We start from the raw sequence: 19077 nt of genomic DNA, 5'->3' as shown, positions 1-19077 counted from the left end.
CATATGAAGTATTATCCTAAAACCTGCAAATTGCTGAACATCTAAATGCAGCAAGTAAGCATCTGTGGCCAATGCACAGCTTTATTCTGAAATTCAGTAGTAAGAACCTGGTTCTGCTGTGATCCAGGTCCTATTGGTTAAGTCTGATAGGAATTGCAAAAGGTAGCACTTCTGTGATTCAGGCACTTCCATGGAGTCTGCCAGCTGACTGAATTGCACAGTCCCATTAACACTTCTCGTCTACAGGCCAAAATTCAGGTGCATTCTTGTATGCTTCATTCACAGGCTGGAGCTACCCAGCAAAGACTACCATTTGTAGGCAGGAAAATATTGGCTATGCAGGTACCTCAGGAGCCTGTGCAAAACCAGAGATGTTTGTAAACCTGACATCAAACGCTGCAGGAAGGAGTTTCTGCTCTAGCAAAGTGTGTATCCTGTCACATGAATATGAATGTCAAAAAAAAAACAAACCCACTTTTTTTTTTTTTTTTCCTCTCTCTCTAGGTTCGGTAAGAGATTTTTACAGGGCTGTCTTCGTTTCATTGCTGAGAGAGAAGAACCTGTCCTTGTCAACTATCTGTTGATCATCCCTGTGCAACCTCTGGAGGTCGTCAATAGGGCCTTCTATCCCAGAGTTTCTGTTAACTTTAACAGGAGCTTGGCCTACTGGAGAACTGCAGGATGTTTACATGGTCTTTTTTGTACCTGGTATTTCTTCAGATGACAAAAGCAAGGAAAAGGACTGACGTTTAAAGGGTTAAAGCAAGGGGTTTGGGTGTAATTGCTTGTCTGTGACTTCAGACAGCTGTTATTGATGCCTCTTGGTACTAGAAATAACTTCATATCTAACCATTTAGTATCTTTGGATATTCATTGCCAAGTATCTCTGTAACGAAATTAGACAGTTGTGTGCAACCTTCTGAGAAACACTTCAGCATGTGCTTAAATGTGGAATGCTTCCTCTGATGCTGATGAGTCTATTCACGTTTAATGGCATACAGGACTAGGACTTGTGGTTTTTTTATGCAGTGACGTATCAATGCCATTTAATGTTTTAGCTATCCTGATGTGACTATGTGTGTCTGTCTCAGACACAACCTGTAACCCTGGAAGCTAATATAGAAAGATACGGGCATCTTGGAAAGAATCTCACCTTTTTGTAAAGTATAAAAGTCTAAATAAGGACATTATAGCACCACACGTATATCTAATGCCCTTTAAAACAAAAATCCCAGGAATTACTTTCAGAAATGAAGCAGCATAGAAAGAAAATTGTAAAATGAAAATGCAAGCAGAAATCTGAGCATTTCTCTGTAGAGATTGATAGAATTTATGCAATAAATAAAAAAAGCATTAGAATAAATTCAAACAGAAATGAAGAATTTTGGTGCTTCTATGCATATAGTCGTATTGTCTGTTTTAAAATCTATACTGTAGGCGCTTTCAAGTCCCATTCAATTCCAAACTTTTTTATATTCATTAGGACTCTTCAGTAAGGATTTAGCCTTCTTAACTGGTATTAACAGCCATCTTAACTGTTGTATTATGATTAATTCAGATCACTCTGCATTTGAATGGCCATATTAGATCATCAATATTCCTTGGAAAAGCAACTAGTCATTCCAGCCTATTCTAAGATGCCAAAGACCACAGATGCCTTTAAAAGTTCACTGGAATAATGATAAAAAAGAATCTGGTGCCATCTAGGGTCAAATAAAGAGACTTGCTTTTTGTAAGCATTGACAGTATCCAGCCTTGAAGCTGTGTTGATACTTGCAGATTTGACTTTTCTCCAGATTTCCAATACGGCTGTAGATTTAATTCAGGAAATATGCCAGAATCTTAGTATTTGAGAGTTTTTAGGAAGTTATGTGGTATAACCACTGGAGTGCTGGACTGGCATTTTGAAGTCTGGGTCTCCATTTCTGCACTTACCAGCTAGCTAAGTGATCTCACATAAATCTTTTTATTCGTCTGGGTTACACTGGCGCTGTCTATAAAACGGAGATCATAATTTTCAGTGTAAGAGAATATTCTGAAGTCTACTGACACTGCATGAAAACTGGGTGATGGTATTCCTGGTAAACCAATTGGGAGTAAAGTCTGACTTTCCACTTTGTTTTAAGAATGGCCTAGCCCTAATCAGATGGAATTCTGTAATCCCTAAATGTAAAACATAATGATTTAACAAAAAGAGAGAAAAATTATGATTCCACCACCAAATCTTATCTTACATTGCCTCCATATGAAAACAAATAGAGGAGTAGTATCTGGTAGTAGCTTTACAGCAGAAGGCAAACCAATCTCAGCTGTGCTACTAACAGTGTCATGGCTTCTAGTCCTTATCTATGACAGTGATCACTTTGTTTCTGTCTAGACTGGTAAGCACGCTTGTGAGTAATGCTTCCCTAAAGCATCCTTTTATTCTCCATCAGAACTCTCCCAAGGATCCCCTCAAACAGTACGAAGAGACTTCGGCTTAGCTGTAACACACAGGTAAGCCACAAGTGCTGTGTGAGCCACAAACGAAACAAACTGAGGGGTCAGATGAGGAAAGCATGCTATTTAGTGTGTTTGTAGCAGTCATGACTCTAAGATAGGTTTGAAGTTGGGTCAGGTGCCTCATTTGCCAAGTTCAGCCTTAACTATGTATTTCAGCTTCATTTCTTTTTAATATATACACTTGAAATCCTTTTTGCAAAGCCAGTTGACTCATGATTCTGTAATGACTAGCATACCAGTGGTAGCAATGTTGTGTATGGGGTGATAGGACCAAGCATGCCAAATGTGTAACAATGCCTTTTCTAAAACACTTCCAGTGCTACAAATGAAAGGGAAGCTGCTCCTTCCTCTCTATGTGGAAGAGCATACATTTCCCTTTTCCTCCCCTGTAGTTTCCTGCATCCCCCCTTCCCAAATCCAAACCAAAACTGGGTCAGCCAGTTCTCATGCCAAAGAAACCTATCAGTTTAATTTTCTGGTAAAAGGGATAACACTCCCACCACCACTCATCTGCCATAAATTGGGTCCCAGTTCTACAAAGATGTTCAGGTGAATATAACCAGCACCATGTGACATGTCCTGCTGATCTGAGGAGGGACACCAGCGACTGTTAGGCAGCACGTGCTCACAGGCTGGATCTGCACTTGGAGTGTGTGCTGGCTGCTCCCTCTTGCTTGTTTCATGAGGTGAAGCTCAATTCCAGTTTGAGGTTTTTTATGAAAAGAAGTGATATTCTATCACTTGGGTGTCTTTGCATGAGGCTTCAGATCTGTAATTGCTGACCTGCAGCTTTGAGGACCTTCTAGAGATGCATGTTCATGCACACTCTGTCTCCTTGTCAGAGACACCTCTGAGCACATCTTGTCCCTGTCCAAGAGCGGAGAGAAAGTAGCAAGAGGCCTGCACAGTTGGTGCCAACCTTCTTTCAGTTGCTTTTGATCAGAAAAGTGAGAAGTCTCTTCCACAACACCGCTTGCCCTTTTCAGAAAGAGCTAAAGAAGTATAGCCTGTCTGTAACTACCTACAGATGTTGATTTTCCTTTAGGCACCAGTTAACATCATTTTTCCCCTCTTGTCTCTACTCAGGTTCTCTACAAAGTCTTGGTTATCTCAGATTTGCCAAGTCTGTCAGAAAAGCATGATGTTTGGGGTGAAGTGTAAGTACTGCAGGTGAGCACACAGCGATGATCTTTTTCAGAGGAACTTTGGATTTGATTCATTAAAGTTTGCCAGTAACACGTATATCTTGATATGATGCACTCTTAGCAGTGGCATAATTTTTTCAGTCAGATTCTGAACTGGCAAAGGGATGCTTTGGCACAACTTATACTTTAGGTTGGCAGCCTGACGCATGGATGAACCAAATTTATTTCCCTGCCACAGGCTTCCTACCTGATCATGAGCAAATCTTGTAGTGGAAGCTGGATACCTAAATAACAGTGAGGACGTTAGTTTTTGCTTCTCTGTCTGGGTTGTTAATCCAGAGTGCTGAGATTTTAGTGCTTCACTGTGGCTGGATGAGAGTCAGTGAAGGTAACTATATTAAAAATGAATCAGATGCTAAGATATGTATATGGTTTTCATTAGCCTAATGACACACGTAATAGGATTCTTCATATGAATGCATGCTGCTTTGGGGCCCGAAGCATTCCAGAGCTCCCTCTGAGAATAGCATAAAAATTACAAATTAAGGGTAGGCTTCCTCCTTTTGGGAAAGAACAAGTTGCTATTTAACGTGTAATGTTTCTCTTTCAGATTAAAATGTCACAACAAATGTACTAAAGAGGCACCTGCTTGTAGAATATCCTTCCTTCCCAGTAAGTAATTATCTGCAAATTCTTAGCATTTTAATGTAATTGATGGTATTGTGAGAATAAAAACTCTGATTAAAGCTTTTTTCTCCCTTTTCCAACCTGTTTTTCAGTAACAAAAATAAGAAGAACAGAGTCTGTCCCTTCTGATATCAATAATCCAGTAGACAGACCAACAGAACCACAATTTGGAACTCTTCCCAAGGCACTAACTAAAAAGGTACATGGTGACTGAAGTGAGTCTTGTGTCTGTAAGTCACTGAGGAGCTACAATAAGGAGAGGTGGCAGCAGTATCTTGCTGGATGGAGCAAGAATGGCACCCTGAGCTTTCACTTCACAAGGAGACTTTGATACGTGACATTTTTTCCCTGCAAAACATAGGTTGTACACGGCTCCAGCTGCCTACTCACTTAGAAAAACCACGCTATGATCAAGGCTAGGGACAGCCTTCTTTTCTCTGTTGTTCAGTAAACATTGAGGGGAATTCTTTCTTTCTTTTTATTGTTTTCTCACGAGTGACTTTCCTTGCTTTGCAGGAGCATCCACCAGCAATAAATCATCTGGACTCTAGCAGTAATCCTTCTTCTACAACCTCATCCACACCATCTTCGCCAGCACCTTTCCAGTCTTCCAACCCTCCCAGTGCAACACCTCCCCCAAACCCATCTCCTATGGGCCAGAGGGATGGACGATTTAACTTTCCAGGTAAACTTATCTTTTTCAGGAGACCTCTGCCAAGATCAGAAAGGCCTCTATGCAAGCAGAAGCTGATCAAGACTTCATAGGTGGTTGCAGGTTTCTGAATACATGGTTGTGTCTTAAGCAAGGTGTGAAGGTGTACCTTGTTAACTGATAAAAGAAGATGGTCTGTTCTTACAAGCTTTTAAGTAGTATCAACAAGATACCTTTGCAGGAGACAGATTATTGAGGAATGTTGGCACCTTTCTTAAATGATTTCATCTTTCTATTTTCTCCTTTTTTGAAAAGGAATAAAAAAGAAAAAATTACATTCTTTCTCCTCCCTTTTTTGCATTGTATTGTAAAATGCATGCTGCAGCCTGCTGTGTTTGGTCACCCAGTGGCTTTAAACCATTAGTGAGTTGATCGCTAGAGCAAAATGTAAAAATGAGAACTGGAATGAATTACTTTACCAGTCCCTTCCAAAGGATAACCAACAATCAACACTCATTTTTAAACCATTGACATACACATATGGCGGAGAAGAATTTACCCTACATACTTTACAGATTAAGAACCCATATATGCAGTCTTTACCAAAGTTAATACAGGCAAGAATCTCTGACGAGGGCAAAGATTTACATAGTGAGAATAAATTTAATTCCTTTGATCTGGAAATGAAGTCACGTGCTGCTCAATAGCTGCTACATGTAGCCTTCAACATTGCTGTATTTTGCATCCAGCTTTTGATCTGTGAGTGAAAGTTGCTATTTTAGCCTACTCAAAAGGAGCAGAAGCAGACCCAGTTTAGTACAGGGATTCTGCTGTAACTACTTTGTATTAGGACATACTGCTCAAATTCACTGAAATTAAAAAAAAATGCTTGCAGATGGCTCATGAGCTTCAGCTTCTCTGGGTGCGTCTCTGAAAAGCTGAAGAAATGAGAGCATCGAAGCGCCAGCCTTTACGTGGGCCTGCCTTTTAGCATTCCTGGGTTCTCTAAATTTGTTTCTGCCACTTGAAGTCTGAATGTGTTGTTTTCCCACCAGACTGTTTGCTTATTGGTAACATAGCTTTCATTTGATAAGTATCATCTGTCATAGTCTTCCAAAAATGCATGTGCTGAAATTCACCCCCTCAAGCAGGCTGATAATCTACTAATCTGTTTTCCAACAGTGAGTTGGGACTAATTCATTGAATGCATATGGGGCACTTACTGATGATCCTCTAACTTGTTTGTGTTTTTTTTTTCTCCTGGTAATTTTTTTTGCTGTTCTTTTTTTAAAAACCAATTTTAAAAAAAAGCTGCCTACTACATTCAGCATAGACAACAATTTATCTTCCCAGGTGAGTTGATTGTTTTAATTCTACTAACCAGCTTCTGTTGCCAAAAAGTAACTTGTTTGTAAACTTCTGCATGCTGCCCAAGAACAATAATTCTGCTTAAAAAAAAAAGTATCTAAAACAATTCAAACTTTCTCTTATCTCACTATATAATTCAGGCCTCTTTCTCCTAATGTGAGGTAGTGATGTGATTTATGTACTAAGGTGAAACTTTGAATATTCAGTTGTTAAACAGTAGCTTTCTGCACACAGCCACGTTCTTTCTTTAAAAAGGCTCACTTTTAGCATTACGTACCTAGCTAGTATGAATGGACACTGTCAGTTCAGGAATGCTGAGCTCACCTTTATGAACCGAGGCTCTTGCTTAGGGGATTTAACCATGATGCAACACTATTCAGACATGGATTTGCATATACAAACTTTTCTCAGTCAACTGTTCGTGACCCCTTAGAAACAGCTTGTTTGTTTCCAAAGTGAGAATTTATGATGTAGGATGCCAGGTACAGAGTATTTATTTTGAATTTTGGAAGGATTTGGAACCCAAGCTGAATTTTCTGTGCACTCGTGACACAGGACAGACTAGGTGCATTTGGAATACGTGACCTGCAGTATAGATGAATTCAAACATCCTGGTTCTGTGAGGATTTAAGTATTTCTGATTGTCCAAGGCAACTTGAAGGTGTGTAAGCAGTTCACAGACAAGGGCTGACATTGAAAGACATTACAGATATGTAGGTAAATGAGAAGAAGACTGGGCTTGGTCAATGTACAGGCATGTAAGTACTAGGAAAGATGAGCATAGTTTAAAATTAATAGAAGTATAAAATCATATTGTCTGTGGTTGAGTTTACTTTATAATTCCTGAATAAGAAGCAAATAATCACTAGTGCAATGTTAAAACTTCCATATCTGTAAGAGATTGAAATGTAAAATAAGTATCATAAATGTTCTACTTTCCCAGAAATTCCCAGTCCTGCGCAAATAGCACAGCCTCCAGAAACAGCTGCAGACACTAAGTAAGTATAGTTTTAAATTCTTTTATTTGCATTGTGTTCACCTGGTAATCTTCAGATCAGTCTGAAAGTACTGTTATGACCAAAACTGAATTTATAATCTGAGAACTCACAGGATAATTTTAGTCAGCAAGGGTGATACTGGTATTCCCAGTTTTATAAAGCTGAATATGATATTTAAATGGGACAGTAAGAAGTCCATGCCTTTAATATCTAGTTATGGTTATGTGTGCATTCCTGAGATGAGAAAGGTCCAATGAAATACAAGTTACGGAGTTTTACAATTAAAAGAGCGTGGCGCACTTAGCTGCAAGCAAACATCTTTTTAAGGATCTGAATTGTAGGGCATGCAAAAGATTTTAGCCTGCATTGTCGGCACTCACAATTGCTTCTCCCCTCACTGTAGGTGTTCCAGTAGTAGGAATGGGGGTATCCATTACTGGAACACATTGTAATAACGTAGCCATGCCACTGCCAAATCAATTCCTACCACTCAATCATTGAAAATCACTTCAAAGTCTTTGTCCCTCATTTGCTAAAGTAAGCTTAGAAAGTCCTTATCTGTTAAGTGGAGCTGTAATTGTATTTTTATCTGACCTCCTATAATGCTATCAAGATCTGTTCTCTATTTGCTTCTTTCCACTCCGCTAATGGAATATGTAGCAGTCTACTTTTCTAAGTCAGGTGGATATGCAAACATTATTTTCACTGTAAACCTGTCTTCTCTTGTTAGTGCTGATCAACAGCCAGACACAGATGGAGTTGAATGTGAAGCAGAGGTGGGTTTTCTGGTTTGCCCTTTTGTACAATCAGAAATGCCATATTGAAAGTGCAAAGAAAAAGTTGTGGCTCTGCAATTATGAGTGTAAACTAGCTGTGCCTTACCTCAGTTCCACTGAACTGTTTGTAATGCAAAGATCTCAGCTGAAAATTCACGGTTTCTCTAGCAAGGCTGAAACAATTCAGTACTTGTAACAATACTTAACTTTTTCTAATCCGGCTAAGATGATATTTTTCAAACTTCTGGCTCACTCAGCTTGGCACAGCCATTTTTACATTACAAGAGCTGCAGGCCTGCTGCTGGAGTTATGAGGTCTAAATGCTCTGCAGACCTCAAATCTGCAAATAATGCATGTGTAGGTATTTCCAGTGGTCAGATTAGGTCACGGTAGATCCTGCAAAGCAAAGGCTGTCAGCATGGGTTTATGTTTTGCATAGGAAAGCCTTTCCATACCTATTCACAAGAGTCTGTGATTTTGGTAGTGCCTAAGCATGTGTTCAGCTTGTAGTATGAACACTGGAATGGGTTTCTGTAGGGATGAGTAAACCAGTAGAGATAGAGTCGATGATTTCAGCAGAGGTTACTGGATTTTGGATCAAGCTTGTTGATTTTTGGAGCGCTTCTCTCTAACAGGAGAATTTTAGTAATTTCAAAAAAACCCGTGCCCACATTTATTTGAAGAACAAGGAAGTCCTTGACCCTTCCTTTTAGAATGGTCTGGTGCATTTTGCCCCACACTGAAGGCCAAATCCTGAGATGCTGAGCGCTAGAAGTTAGTGCTGGTTCTACAAATTTAACTGTATATGGGATAAAGCCTTGTCTTCACCTGCATGCACTGACCTATAGAAGATGTATGCCTTTTTGTAGCCTTCTGAGATTATTTTGTCCTGTGAGGTGTATTTCTAGAGCTATAGTCAAATGCGTACATCCAACCCCCTGAAGTTCTCTCAAAGAAGCCTTTACTGCTGGCTTGTAGGCTGCTTCTGCCCCTCAGATGGGACTCTCAGCATATGTTTCCCTTCTCTTTTTGTGAACAGGTGGAAGAACCGGAGGCTAATAAATCAGAACCTGAAGATGATGAGGATGAGGTGGAAGATTTGCCAAACAGACGGCCACACTTGCAAGGGATGATTTATCGCAAACCTAGCCAGACCAGTGTCTACCTGCAGGAGTGGGACATTCCCTTTGAACAGATTGAACTGGGGGATCCTATTGGCCAAGGACGATGGGGGAAGGTTTACAAGGGAAAATGGCACGGGGAAGTGGCCATCAGGCTGTTGGAGATAGACGGGAACAATCAGGATCATCTCAAGCTCTTTAAAAAGGAGGTGATGAACTATAGACAGACCCGGCATGAGAACGTGGTACTTTTCATGGGAGCATGCATGAACCCTCCTCATTTAGCAATCATTACCAGGTAAGGATATAGCATCTTAGTGTTATTTTTAATATATACGTATTATATAGATAGATAATATTTGCTTTTTATATATAAAAATAAACCTTTTACTGCAGTCAGGAGGTGGCAGACATGAATGCAGTCTGTGGTGTTCAGAGTTTTGGACACTAGGGTTGTCTCCTTTTAGGGAACATATAATATTTTTTGGAAATTTTCTTTCTATTTTTGAACTCTTAAATAATAAAATTCAAAAAGCAGGAGAAAAAAAATATCTGGAACAGGCTGTTCCTCTGCCATCTACTTCCAGATGGTTCCAATTCAGCAAAGCAACAATAAACCAGTGTGTGAGGCTGATAATGCAACAGTTCTCTCTTCCTTTCTGTCCCTCTTAGAGATACTTGCTGATTAGGCAAAAACGTTATTATTTTTCCCCTCTCTTTCATTTTCAGTGTTTAGTTGAGATGAGGATCGTTTAGCCCCTAAATAACAGGGTTTGGGGATGTTCATATGCAGGCTGAATTTAAGTATGGCCAAGGGCATGCCATTCTTATAGTCTGGCAAAGAGGCACTCAGTCATTTCTAACTGCCAGTTCCAAAAGAAGTTTCCTGCTTAAGTGACCAGTAGCACCAGCAGCAGAAGCTAATGCTCAGGTTTTAAAATCTGGACTTCAGATGTCAGAGCAGTATAACAACAACTGGGTCTCTGAAGAAATACATAAGCATTTGTTGCATATGCTTGAGCATGCTTTAACAATAGGTTTCCCGTACATGCGTACACCCACACAGATGTAAAACAATTGGGTCCTTAAAGTTCTCTGAAATGGCATTTCTCAGCAGTGGAAGAGGGCTGGGATTCTGTCAACATGATAAGAAAACCAATTGAACATCCAGTATTACATTCTTATTTCCCTCCAATATTTTAAAGACCTTTTTAATGATTGTTGTTCCTCTTTCCTGTAGCTTCTGCAAAGGAAGGACGCTTCACTCATTTGTAAGGGACCCCAAGATATCCCTCGATATTAACAAAACCAGGCAGATAGCACAGGAGATCATTAAGGTAAGGGTATGTTATGCTAACGGTGACATCCGCTTTCTGGGCAGTGCCTCAGCAAGAGCTTAGAGTCTGCACAGCTGGAGAGGTTCTGTAAGTCTCAATAGCCCGACAGGGTGTTGCAGCAGGAGATACTCAAAGTTGGCTGAAAAAAGTGCTGATTTAGTGGGCAGTAAACTAAGGGCCTGTAAGGACAGAAATAGAGCTTTTGCTTGCCAGTGAGGCACTAAGGAGGGAGAATTTAGATAAAGGGAATAATGAAGAAAGGTATGCAGGACAGGTTTCCTTCCCGGTCTCTTTATTAGTAACTGCAGCTAAGGTAATGCATTCTGAAATAGATGGCATTTTCTCCCAGATTTGCACGGTGTTTTCTGTGCTTGCTTTCAGTATTTCTCAACTGAAGAAGCATTTCTAAAGCTGCTGTTTTCTTTTCTGGCAGAAATATCCTGTGAATTTAGTGAGCAAACTTGTGTCAGTTATTCATTTTCTTACACATACAGACTTCTTCAGAATTGTGAAGTCCACAGCCACTTAATGCTTTAACTAAGAGTACCCATCCAGCAGCCTTACTATGCAGAGGATGAAAAGCAATTCAGAGGTTGGCCACTAAACTAAGATCTGCTCTCTTGCAGACTTCCCTTGCACCCTTCCTGCATAAGTCAGACAGCTGGTGTGTCCCCACATACAATTCATTATTTATGCTGGAGTAATAAGAGTAAATATGTATTAGAAAGCAAAGCATGTCCAGGGTTAGAGGCTTGTAAATAATAAAAAAAAGTTAACATCTCTGCATATATTTCCCAGGGCATGGGGTATCTTCATGCAAAGGGGATTGTACATAAGGATCTGAAATCCAAGAATGTTTTCTATGACAACGGGAAAGTTGTGATCACTGACTTCGGATTATTTGGAATTTCGGGTGTGGTTCAGGAAGGAAGGTAAGTGGAGGTTTCAACGTTTGGTCCAATTCTAGAATAATAAATAGTGATCAAATAGGGAAACATTTTGATGCGTTACACAGTACAAGTAAGGAGCGTTGATTGCTTTAGTATGTACACACATTTTTGGAATATGCACTTTTTCTTTGTTTGTTTTTTTAACAGAGTTCTTTCTACAGTTCCAGTAGCACAGAGCTAGGAAGTTACGTATGGAGTAAGGCTCAGAACACAGAACAAAGAAAACTTTAAGCTCCAAGAATGAGCTGGAGAGTCAGGCTAACACATGCATATTTTTTAATATGGCAAGAAAATTAGAAAGGAAATGTCAGTGAAAACATTTGAGTAAATAAAGTCAAGGCATTAGGTGAAGCACAGATATGGTCCATATGCTGCTTCTTGGCTGAAGCAGTAGTGTTTCAGTACCACTTCTTTCTTTTGAACTCAGGAGGGAGAATGAATTGAAGCTGCCTCATGACTGGTTATGCTACCTGGCCCCTGAAATTGTTCGTGAGATGGCCCCTGGGAAAGACGAAGACAAGCTGCCTTTCTCCAAAGCTGCAGATGTCTATGCCTTTGGGTAAGAAAGGAACACCTAAGAGTACAATGGGAGCTTACTAAATGAGATTTGTTCCAGACCTGAGCCTTGTGAGTCAGTGGTCCTCTTCTCACAGACTCAGGATTCTAGCTAGGACGCATTTTTCTCACCTACTACAAAAGTCACGGGCGGGAGGGGTGTGTGGTGGGAGGGATTTGCTACACAGGCTTATACACCTTCCAGAGCTTATCTGAAGAAACTGGAACAGTGTCAGGCTTTTGTATCTTTCTCTTAAGAGCAGGCAAAGGCTTGATCTGTCTGTTGATGTTGCAGGACTGTGTGGTATGAGCTCCAAGCAAGAGAATGGCCTTTCAAGAACCAGCCTGCAGAGGCGCTCATCTGGCAGATCGGAAGCGGCGAAGGAGTGAAACAAGTCCTTGCAACTGTTAGTTTGGGGAAAGAAGTCAATGTAAGTACCTCAGTTGCAGGAATCCTTCCATATAGCTATTTATCAGGAAAAGAGGAAGCTGCTTAAAGACGAAATTTATTTTACTTGTATTATAACTCTAAAGATAAAGGGCAGGATTGAGAACAGATTAGAATGGGACACCAGGTTAGATACTGAGCCTCTGCCTGTTAACTGTCATACAGAAGTGGATATCCACTGGTACACAGGATACTGTTTGTTTAATAGAGGTCTTGGACATTCTCATAATCAGTATCTCTGGTTGGGCTCGTGCAAATCACAGCGCGCAATCAGTTGCTTGGTCTGCACAGTTGACCTGTGAACTAAGTGGAGATAATGAGCCACAAATATCATTTGCAGGAAATTCTCTCAGCGTGCTGGTCATTTGATCTCAGTGAGAGACCTAGCTTCACTGTCCTCATGGATATGCTTGAAAAACTGCCAAAATTGAATCGTCGGCTCTCCCACCCAGGGCATTTCTGGAAGTCTGCTGAGTGAGTATTTGCTGCTGTTAAGAATATTTATGCCACTCAGAATTTGCTAACTGATCATTTCTGTGCTTTTTTTTGCCTTCCTGGGGGCTGTCAAACCTCTGATGGGAGAGTAACAGTGTGCTGTTCTGCTTTTCTAGTTACTAGGAAATTATGCAATTAAGCTTACATGCTTCAGATAGTTAATTTCCTACTCTAACATATTCACATCCCTCCTTCAGCAGATTACTTATCTAGCTTTATGTTTGGTTTCAGAGAGTATCTATGAACAGTATTGGAAAGGGCCCACACTGACCTCAAAGTGGTTAGAATAATGGCTGGTAGTGACTGAGGAAGGGAAGGACCAAAGAATGTGCCACCATTTCCCTTTGAAACTGAACTGTCAAATTTTGGAAGAATCCTAAGTTTGTAGCCTTCCTCAAGGAGCATGTGGGGGAAAAAATCCAACCCCCTCCTCCTCTTTACAGAAAAGTGCCCAATTTGCACAGGCAGATAAAGAAATGCAGCGTTAGTCCTGACTCAGAATAGTTGATTTATGGGGAAAAACCAAAGTAGGTAGTAAGCGTGTGTCAAGTGATTTAGAAATCCTGAAGATGCAGTAAACTGACAGCTAGGAATGAGTGGCAATGTTTGGACTGAATCTCTTAAATTGGAATTATGTCAAGATCTGGACCAAGGAAAGAAATCACGTGAAGTCAGCATAAGTCCTTGCCAAATCGTGATACCTTCAAAGTCAGTTTCTGTGTTGCGATTGGGAAAGAAAGGTCGCATACAATCAAGCATCAGTACACTGTCAAAACTGGAAGAGGTCCCTCAAAACACCTGATTGTACATCCCATGACACCTGTTATGACAGACCAGACCAGAATATAAAACTCATTCCAGTTCAGACTGGATGAGCATAAAGCCACGAGGCCTAAAACTTTCAGCCTCCCTTCTCACGAATAACCTGTCACTCTCAGAGAAGGATGGTTCCCAGTTCCACTTCTACCAAAAGCAAGTGGAAGCAAAGCAGATAAAAGTTTCTGGAGCCAAGAGACTGAAACCCCCACCCCAGACCAGTTTTATGTCAGTTGTCTAATTTCCACTGCTGACTGCTGTTAGCCTGAGTAATTCCAATGGACTTCAGTGAACAGGCTGGGCCTGCAAGCCCCAGTGAAAGACAGCCCGTCTGGTTTCAGGAACACGCTTAGAGTTTCTGTTAGGCACAAGGTTACGTTTTGGTGACCTCAGTGTTTGTAAAGTCTGCGGGAGATCAGACACGTTTGCGACCAGTGCCCATTTACCACGTACTTTGCTCGGTGTTTCTTTTCATCTACTGAACCGCTAATATTTATTTTCTCTTTTCTCCTTTTTTTCATGTTTAATCTACCCTTTTCTTTCCCATAACTATTCACGATCTTCCTGCAATACCTTATTATAACTAACCAAACACTTCTGTTTGCTTATATGGTGACTGTCATGGCATTTTGTGCTTTGGTGGGTGTGGTTTGTTTGGGGTTTTGGTTGAAAATTTCACCATTTGTCTCTTGTGCAATTTGCCTAACATTTGTACTGGATCCCTGATACATTATGATCTCTAACAACTTTAAAATGTGGAATGCTTCTCCAAGACTGTGGCCTCATCTTTATACAAAAGGACACTATTATCATCAATGATTGAATGCTTACTAGCCACTCACTGATAAGTAGAACTGTCTGGTATTTTTTCCTCACACTAGACAGGTATATATGTGTATCACAGCACTCATTTTAAAAAAGTACAACAAAGGGTTGAGATAGCCTTACATTTGGCAGTTGTTCTTTGCATCATCAGTGACTGCCTTTGTGTGTTGTGGCACAGCTGGGAGGCAAGGTCTCTTTCTGCACCCCGAACGCTCACTACTCCAGCAGAGCTGTTATGGCTACACTTCAGTCCTTGTGATTTCAATTGTCTAGATTTTTTAAAATAAAAATTTAAAGAGAAACCGACAGAATCTGAGCTAAAAAATGGACCTGCATGTAATTACTGCTTCTTACCTGTCCTTCAGTCATAATTTAAGAGAAACAATTTTTTTTTCCTCTTCTGGCCTAAAGCATACCAAACCCAATTTCCAGGCACAGCTTGTGTTGGCCAGATCTATACCCAGCTACCTTGAGTATGTGCTTTTCAATTATCCGTTCCTTCAAGTCATCCAGCTTCACTTGTGACATTTCCTCCTATTTTTTTTAAAGTAATCCTCCCTTGCCTCAAAGGAAGATCATTGTATTTAAGTTGTGTTATGTTATGAAGACAGCAATTCTTTTGCCAGGAGATTTGCATGATACAGCAGTGTCCTTTGGTAATATTTTTTCCTTTCTACAGAAACACACTGTACTCCAACATTATGGTTCTGTGTGTCAACACTTTCACGCCCTCATTTCTCTATACAGTAAGATCCACTTGTGTTGGATCATTAACTCTGATGACTGATTTGACATCTCTTCACCTACCTAACCAGACACACAGAGCAGACTGAGAGCCCAGGCTGTCTACATGTTCCCATGCAGACAATCACACTTTCGCATTGTCCTCTAACATCACATTGGAAATGAACTTGAAGTAATGCTTCCCATTTGGGCAGTCAGTTCGTGAGAATGCTCAATTCCAGAGCAATTTGCCAAGTGATTATTTTGGATTAGTGTTTCCATAGGGAGTTATTCTTGAACAGCTTGTGGAACTGCAGAACCATGTCTTATGTAGTAGCTACCCTAATTATTTTTGCCTGGGTAGACGGACCAACACCCCCCCTGCCCCCCTCCACCCCCACAAGTGGTTCATGTTGATTTGCATACATTACTACTTTTTCTCTGCTCAAAGCATTTAATAGGGGAGAAGTACTTTAAGTGTCAGTATTAATTATCAGCATTGACAGCTGAATTAGCGCTCATTGAAAGGAAAGCGCAGGCAGCTCAGTTGTTCATCCCCTGCAAACTGCGTTATACTCAAGTCACACTTGGGAGGCTCTCTGTAGCCATGCCAGCCAGAGACCTACTCAGATTCAAAGCCCGTTAAAGACATGTTCACATCCCCTCTGACAAATCCTTTGAGAAATTTTGCACTAACCTTGTGCTTTATTCTGGTGTAAGCTTTATAATATGTAGTTCTCAAGGGCTTGCTTTAAATAACTGAAAACTAACTCTCATGGTGTCTTTTTCCCTTCCCTCCCATATTTCTTTGTAGGTTGTAGCTACTGGTGCAATAATGGGCTCCACCTTGCATGCTTCCATGTGTTGTATCCTAACCGGCAACTTGGACAATCACCTTCCATTTAAAAAAGCAAAAACAAACCACGAAATTAACCCATGGACATAATCAACACTTTATCCGAATTCTCCTTTTCTGCCTTTTTCCGCTTGGTGTGGGCTGTTAGCTTGAATAACAACTCCTGTCTGCAAGAAGTTACTGTCTAACAACGTGGCCATCTTTCACTTCTGAAGCATTTCAGCAGGCTGTCACTTCCTCCTGGAAAGGGTCTAGTGATCTGCTCTCTAACTAACCAGGTGCAAGCAACAGCGAGTGCTGTGTGTCCTGCCCAGCAGGTTGGGGGTTTTCCTGAAAGTGGTGTGACTTGTGCACGTTCTGCAAGTCCCGCGAGGCAGAGGGGTGCAGTCTCCTAGCTGCAGTCTGAGGTTATGCCTGTCATCCTTAGTGCTGGACTGTAGCTTTGTGACTGAAGGTAACAAGTACGTTTTCACAGGCACAGCCGATGACTGACCGAACACTCCACTTGCACTGCAAACCAACAAGAGTTAAGGGCCAGATTGTGCCAGTTCTCCCTTGGGACCAGAGCCAGCGTTGAAGCCAGGGTCAATTTTGTCAGGGGCTGGATGAAGCTGGTGCAGTTCTTGAGTGGAAAGAAGGATGGTCCTTGCTCTGCTGGGAGCAGATCGCAGTCCCTTAGCCTACCAGGGACCAGGCCACAAGTGGTGTCCAGAACTGGCCCATATGGGTCAGCTGGGATCAGCCACAATGCAGTGTAAAAGAGGAGGAAAGCAAGAGCACCCTTCAGTTCCTCCTCCCCTTGCAAATCTAGTGCTTTGAATTTTATGATTTGCTTCTGTTTACATCCCGTTCAGCAAAATGTCTGACTTAACGTTAGGGGCTTTGCAGATTTGTAGGTAACACAGCAAATATGTGCCTTTTTTTAGAAAAGGTCTTTTTTCATTCTTTACTGATTCATGATTTTGAAAAATACCTTGCTTCGAAGAGGAGAAGATAGGGACAGAGGAGAATATGCACCAAGAACCAGGGAGGCTTCTACTGTCTTCAGTGAGGACAAATACACCCACCTACTCATTCTCTCAGAAAGTCTGCTGCAAGAGCTCACTTATTCAGGCTGTCTGCTTTGCTGTCACCTGAGTGTGTGTGTGTGTAGGAAGGCATTTTGAAGTGAAAATATTTCTAGCTATGCTAACACTTTAAGAGTGAAGGAAAAAGACATCTTTATGCACTTGCTACAGTCTATAAAGAGGAGCAAACGGGTTCAAGTTTGTTCTGTTGGAGTTTTTTTAATCGATTGATGTACCTTGTCAAAACACCCCTTTCTCTTAAAAAGAAAATTCTGTAAGTCATTTTTTCCTTCCCTTCTACTTCAAGGAACTAAGTGCCCATTGAAAACAAGTGTTGGGCTTCTACCCACCTTAGGTACTTATAAAAACCTCCTGTTTCTCCAATTTGAGGCAAATCAGATTTGTGCTGTACATTTCCACTGATGAGGTTAGCATGAATACGTTCACATGTTTACTGCTTAATTACTTAAGCTTCTTTTCTGGGTGATCTGAAGTTGTATGAGATCAGGATCTAACCCATTTTAGTTCCTTTTATAGGACTGTAGCTTTGTAAGAAAAATTAAAAATAAATAACTCTTTCCCCTCCCTTCTCCTCTCCCTCCCCACTCTTTTCAGCATTAACAGTAGCAAAGTTGTCCTGCGTTTTGAAAGATTTGGCTTGGGAATCCTGGAACCAAGTAATCAAAAGATATAGCATGGTGTGTAATTGTCTTGTGATAATGTTGTCTGCCTACTTACACAAAGCATCAGAAATCTTCACTGAATCTACCAAACTATGAAACTGGTGCAGCCACAGCTGAAAGCCGCACGACCATCAGTTCACAGTCCTGTGTTGTTCGTAAAGTCTGAGTTCTGCCTGAGCACCAGCAGTTAAAGAATGTTTACATGATACTTTTGTGTGAACTATATTTTTTTAAACATAATAAACAGTGAATCAAGTTTAACTACAGCCATTCTCAAATAGCACTGAAAAAAGAACTATTTCTAGTTCCTTCTTGTGTCTATGGTAAATAGGAGCTATCTTCTGCCTTCAAAGCATTCGTTTTCCCCAAGAGAAATGGAACTGGCTTGTTTCAGAATGGCAGTGCACCTAGTACAAGGGGTTGGAGTTTGAGATTGCATTTTTCTTTCTTTAAGGTAAAAATCTATTGCACTGTGATTTGCCCAAACCAATCACTGAGCTCTGAGGTTTGCTTCAGCAGGGTTGGTCCAAGCTCTGGGTTACCTTGACTTAAGTTACACTAGTAGAAATCTACTTCTGATAGGAGAGTTTGATCATGTAAGCTGTGTCTCAGACTCAAGCATTCTTCTACACAGAACTCACAATAAAAGCTGCTTGTTCTCCTACAATCCTGTAGGAAGCTTAAGACTTGCTGGCCTTTGGAAAAAAAAACCAAACATGACTTGTTATAGCTCCGCACACAGGGGCCAAGTTCTTCTTCTGAAGTTTTGAGCACAACAAGTTCTAGCCCCTAAACTAGCAGCATTTCTAGAAATACAACAGTGACTGACCAGACTTGACTCTTACTGCCCCAATCACCATTTCATTTGTAGAAGAAAAGACATTTTCCAGAGCTGCAGGGAGAGGCAAGGCAAGGGAAAAAGCCATCCCTAAATGATGCATGAAATAAGGTCTTGATGCACTGAGCTTGTTAAGAGATTCAAAGTCATCCCCCCTCCCCCCCCCCACACACAGTGTTGCTGGCTCCTATAGCCAGTCGCATTTAAGTTTGTAAGCAAGCTGTTTGTTTTAAAA

The 19077-nt window shown here is 40.9% G+C and overlaps 1 protein-coding gene across 1 annotated transcript in view; it reads left to right on the top strand.

Moving 5' to 3' along the window:
- The window catches only part of KSR1 (kinase suppressor of ras 1), a 72069-nt gene extending 53770 nt beyond the window's left edge, over window positions 1-18299 (top strand). Inside the window, exons 5-20 of the mRNA XM_052803310.1 lie at window positions 505-509; window positions 2436-2496; window positions 3589-3672; window positions 4258-4319; window positions 4427-4533; window positions 4851-5019; window positions 6298-6339; window positions 7298-7352; window positions 8083-8128; window positions 9168-9547; window positions 10490-10586; window positions 11385-11518; window positions 11964-12095; window positions 12387-12522; window positions 12880-13013; window positions 17937-18299. Coding sequence (XP_052659270.1) covers window positions 505-509; window positions 2436-2496; window positions 3589-3672; window positions 4258-4319; window positions 4427-4533; window positions 4851-5019; window positions 6298-6339; window positions 7298-7352; window positions 8083-8128; window positions 9168-9547; window positions 10490-10586; window positions 11385-11518; window positions 11964-12095; window positions 12387-12522; window positions 12880-13013; window positions 17937-18015 — 1723 coding nt within the window. The 3' untranslated portion in view covers window positions 18016-18299. The remainder of the gene's footprint in view (window positions 1-504; window positions 510-2435; window positions 2497-3588; window positions 3673-4257; window positions 4320-4426; window positions 4534-4850; window positions 5020-6297; window positions 6340-7297; window positions 7353-8082; window positions 8129-9167; window positions 9548-10489; window positions 10587-11384; window positions 11519-11963; window positions 12096-12386; window positions 12523-12879; window positions 13014-17936) is intronic.
- The last annotated feature ends 778 nt before the right edge of the window (window positions 18300-19077 follow it).

Source organism: Harpia harpyja, chromosome 12 (genome assembly GCF_026419915.1).
Source record: "Harpia harpyja isolate bHarHar1 chromosome 12, bHarHar1 primary haplotype, whole genome shotgun sequence".
In the NCBI taxonomy this organism is placed as follows: domain Eukaryota; kingdom Metazoa; phylum Chordata; class Aves; order Accipitriformes; family Accipitridae; genus Harpia; species Harpia harpyja.
Note: the sequence above shows the minus strand (reverse complement) of the source record. Positions and strands in the feature narration are given on the sequence as shown.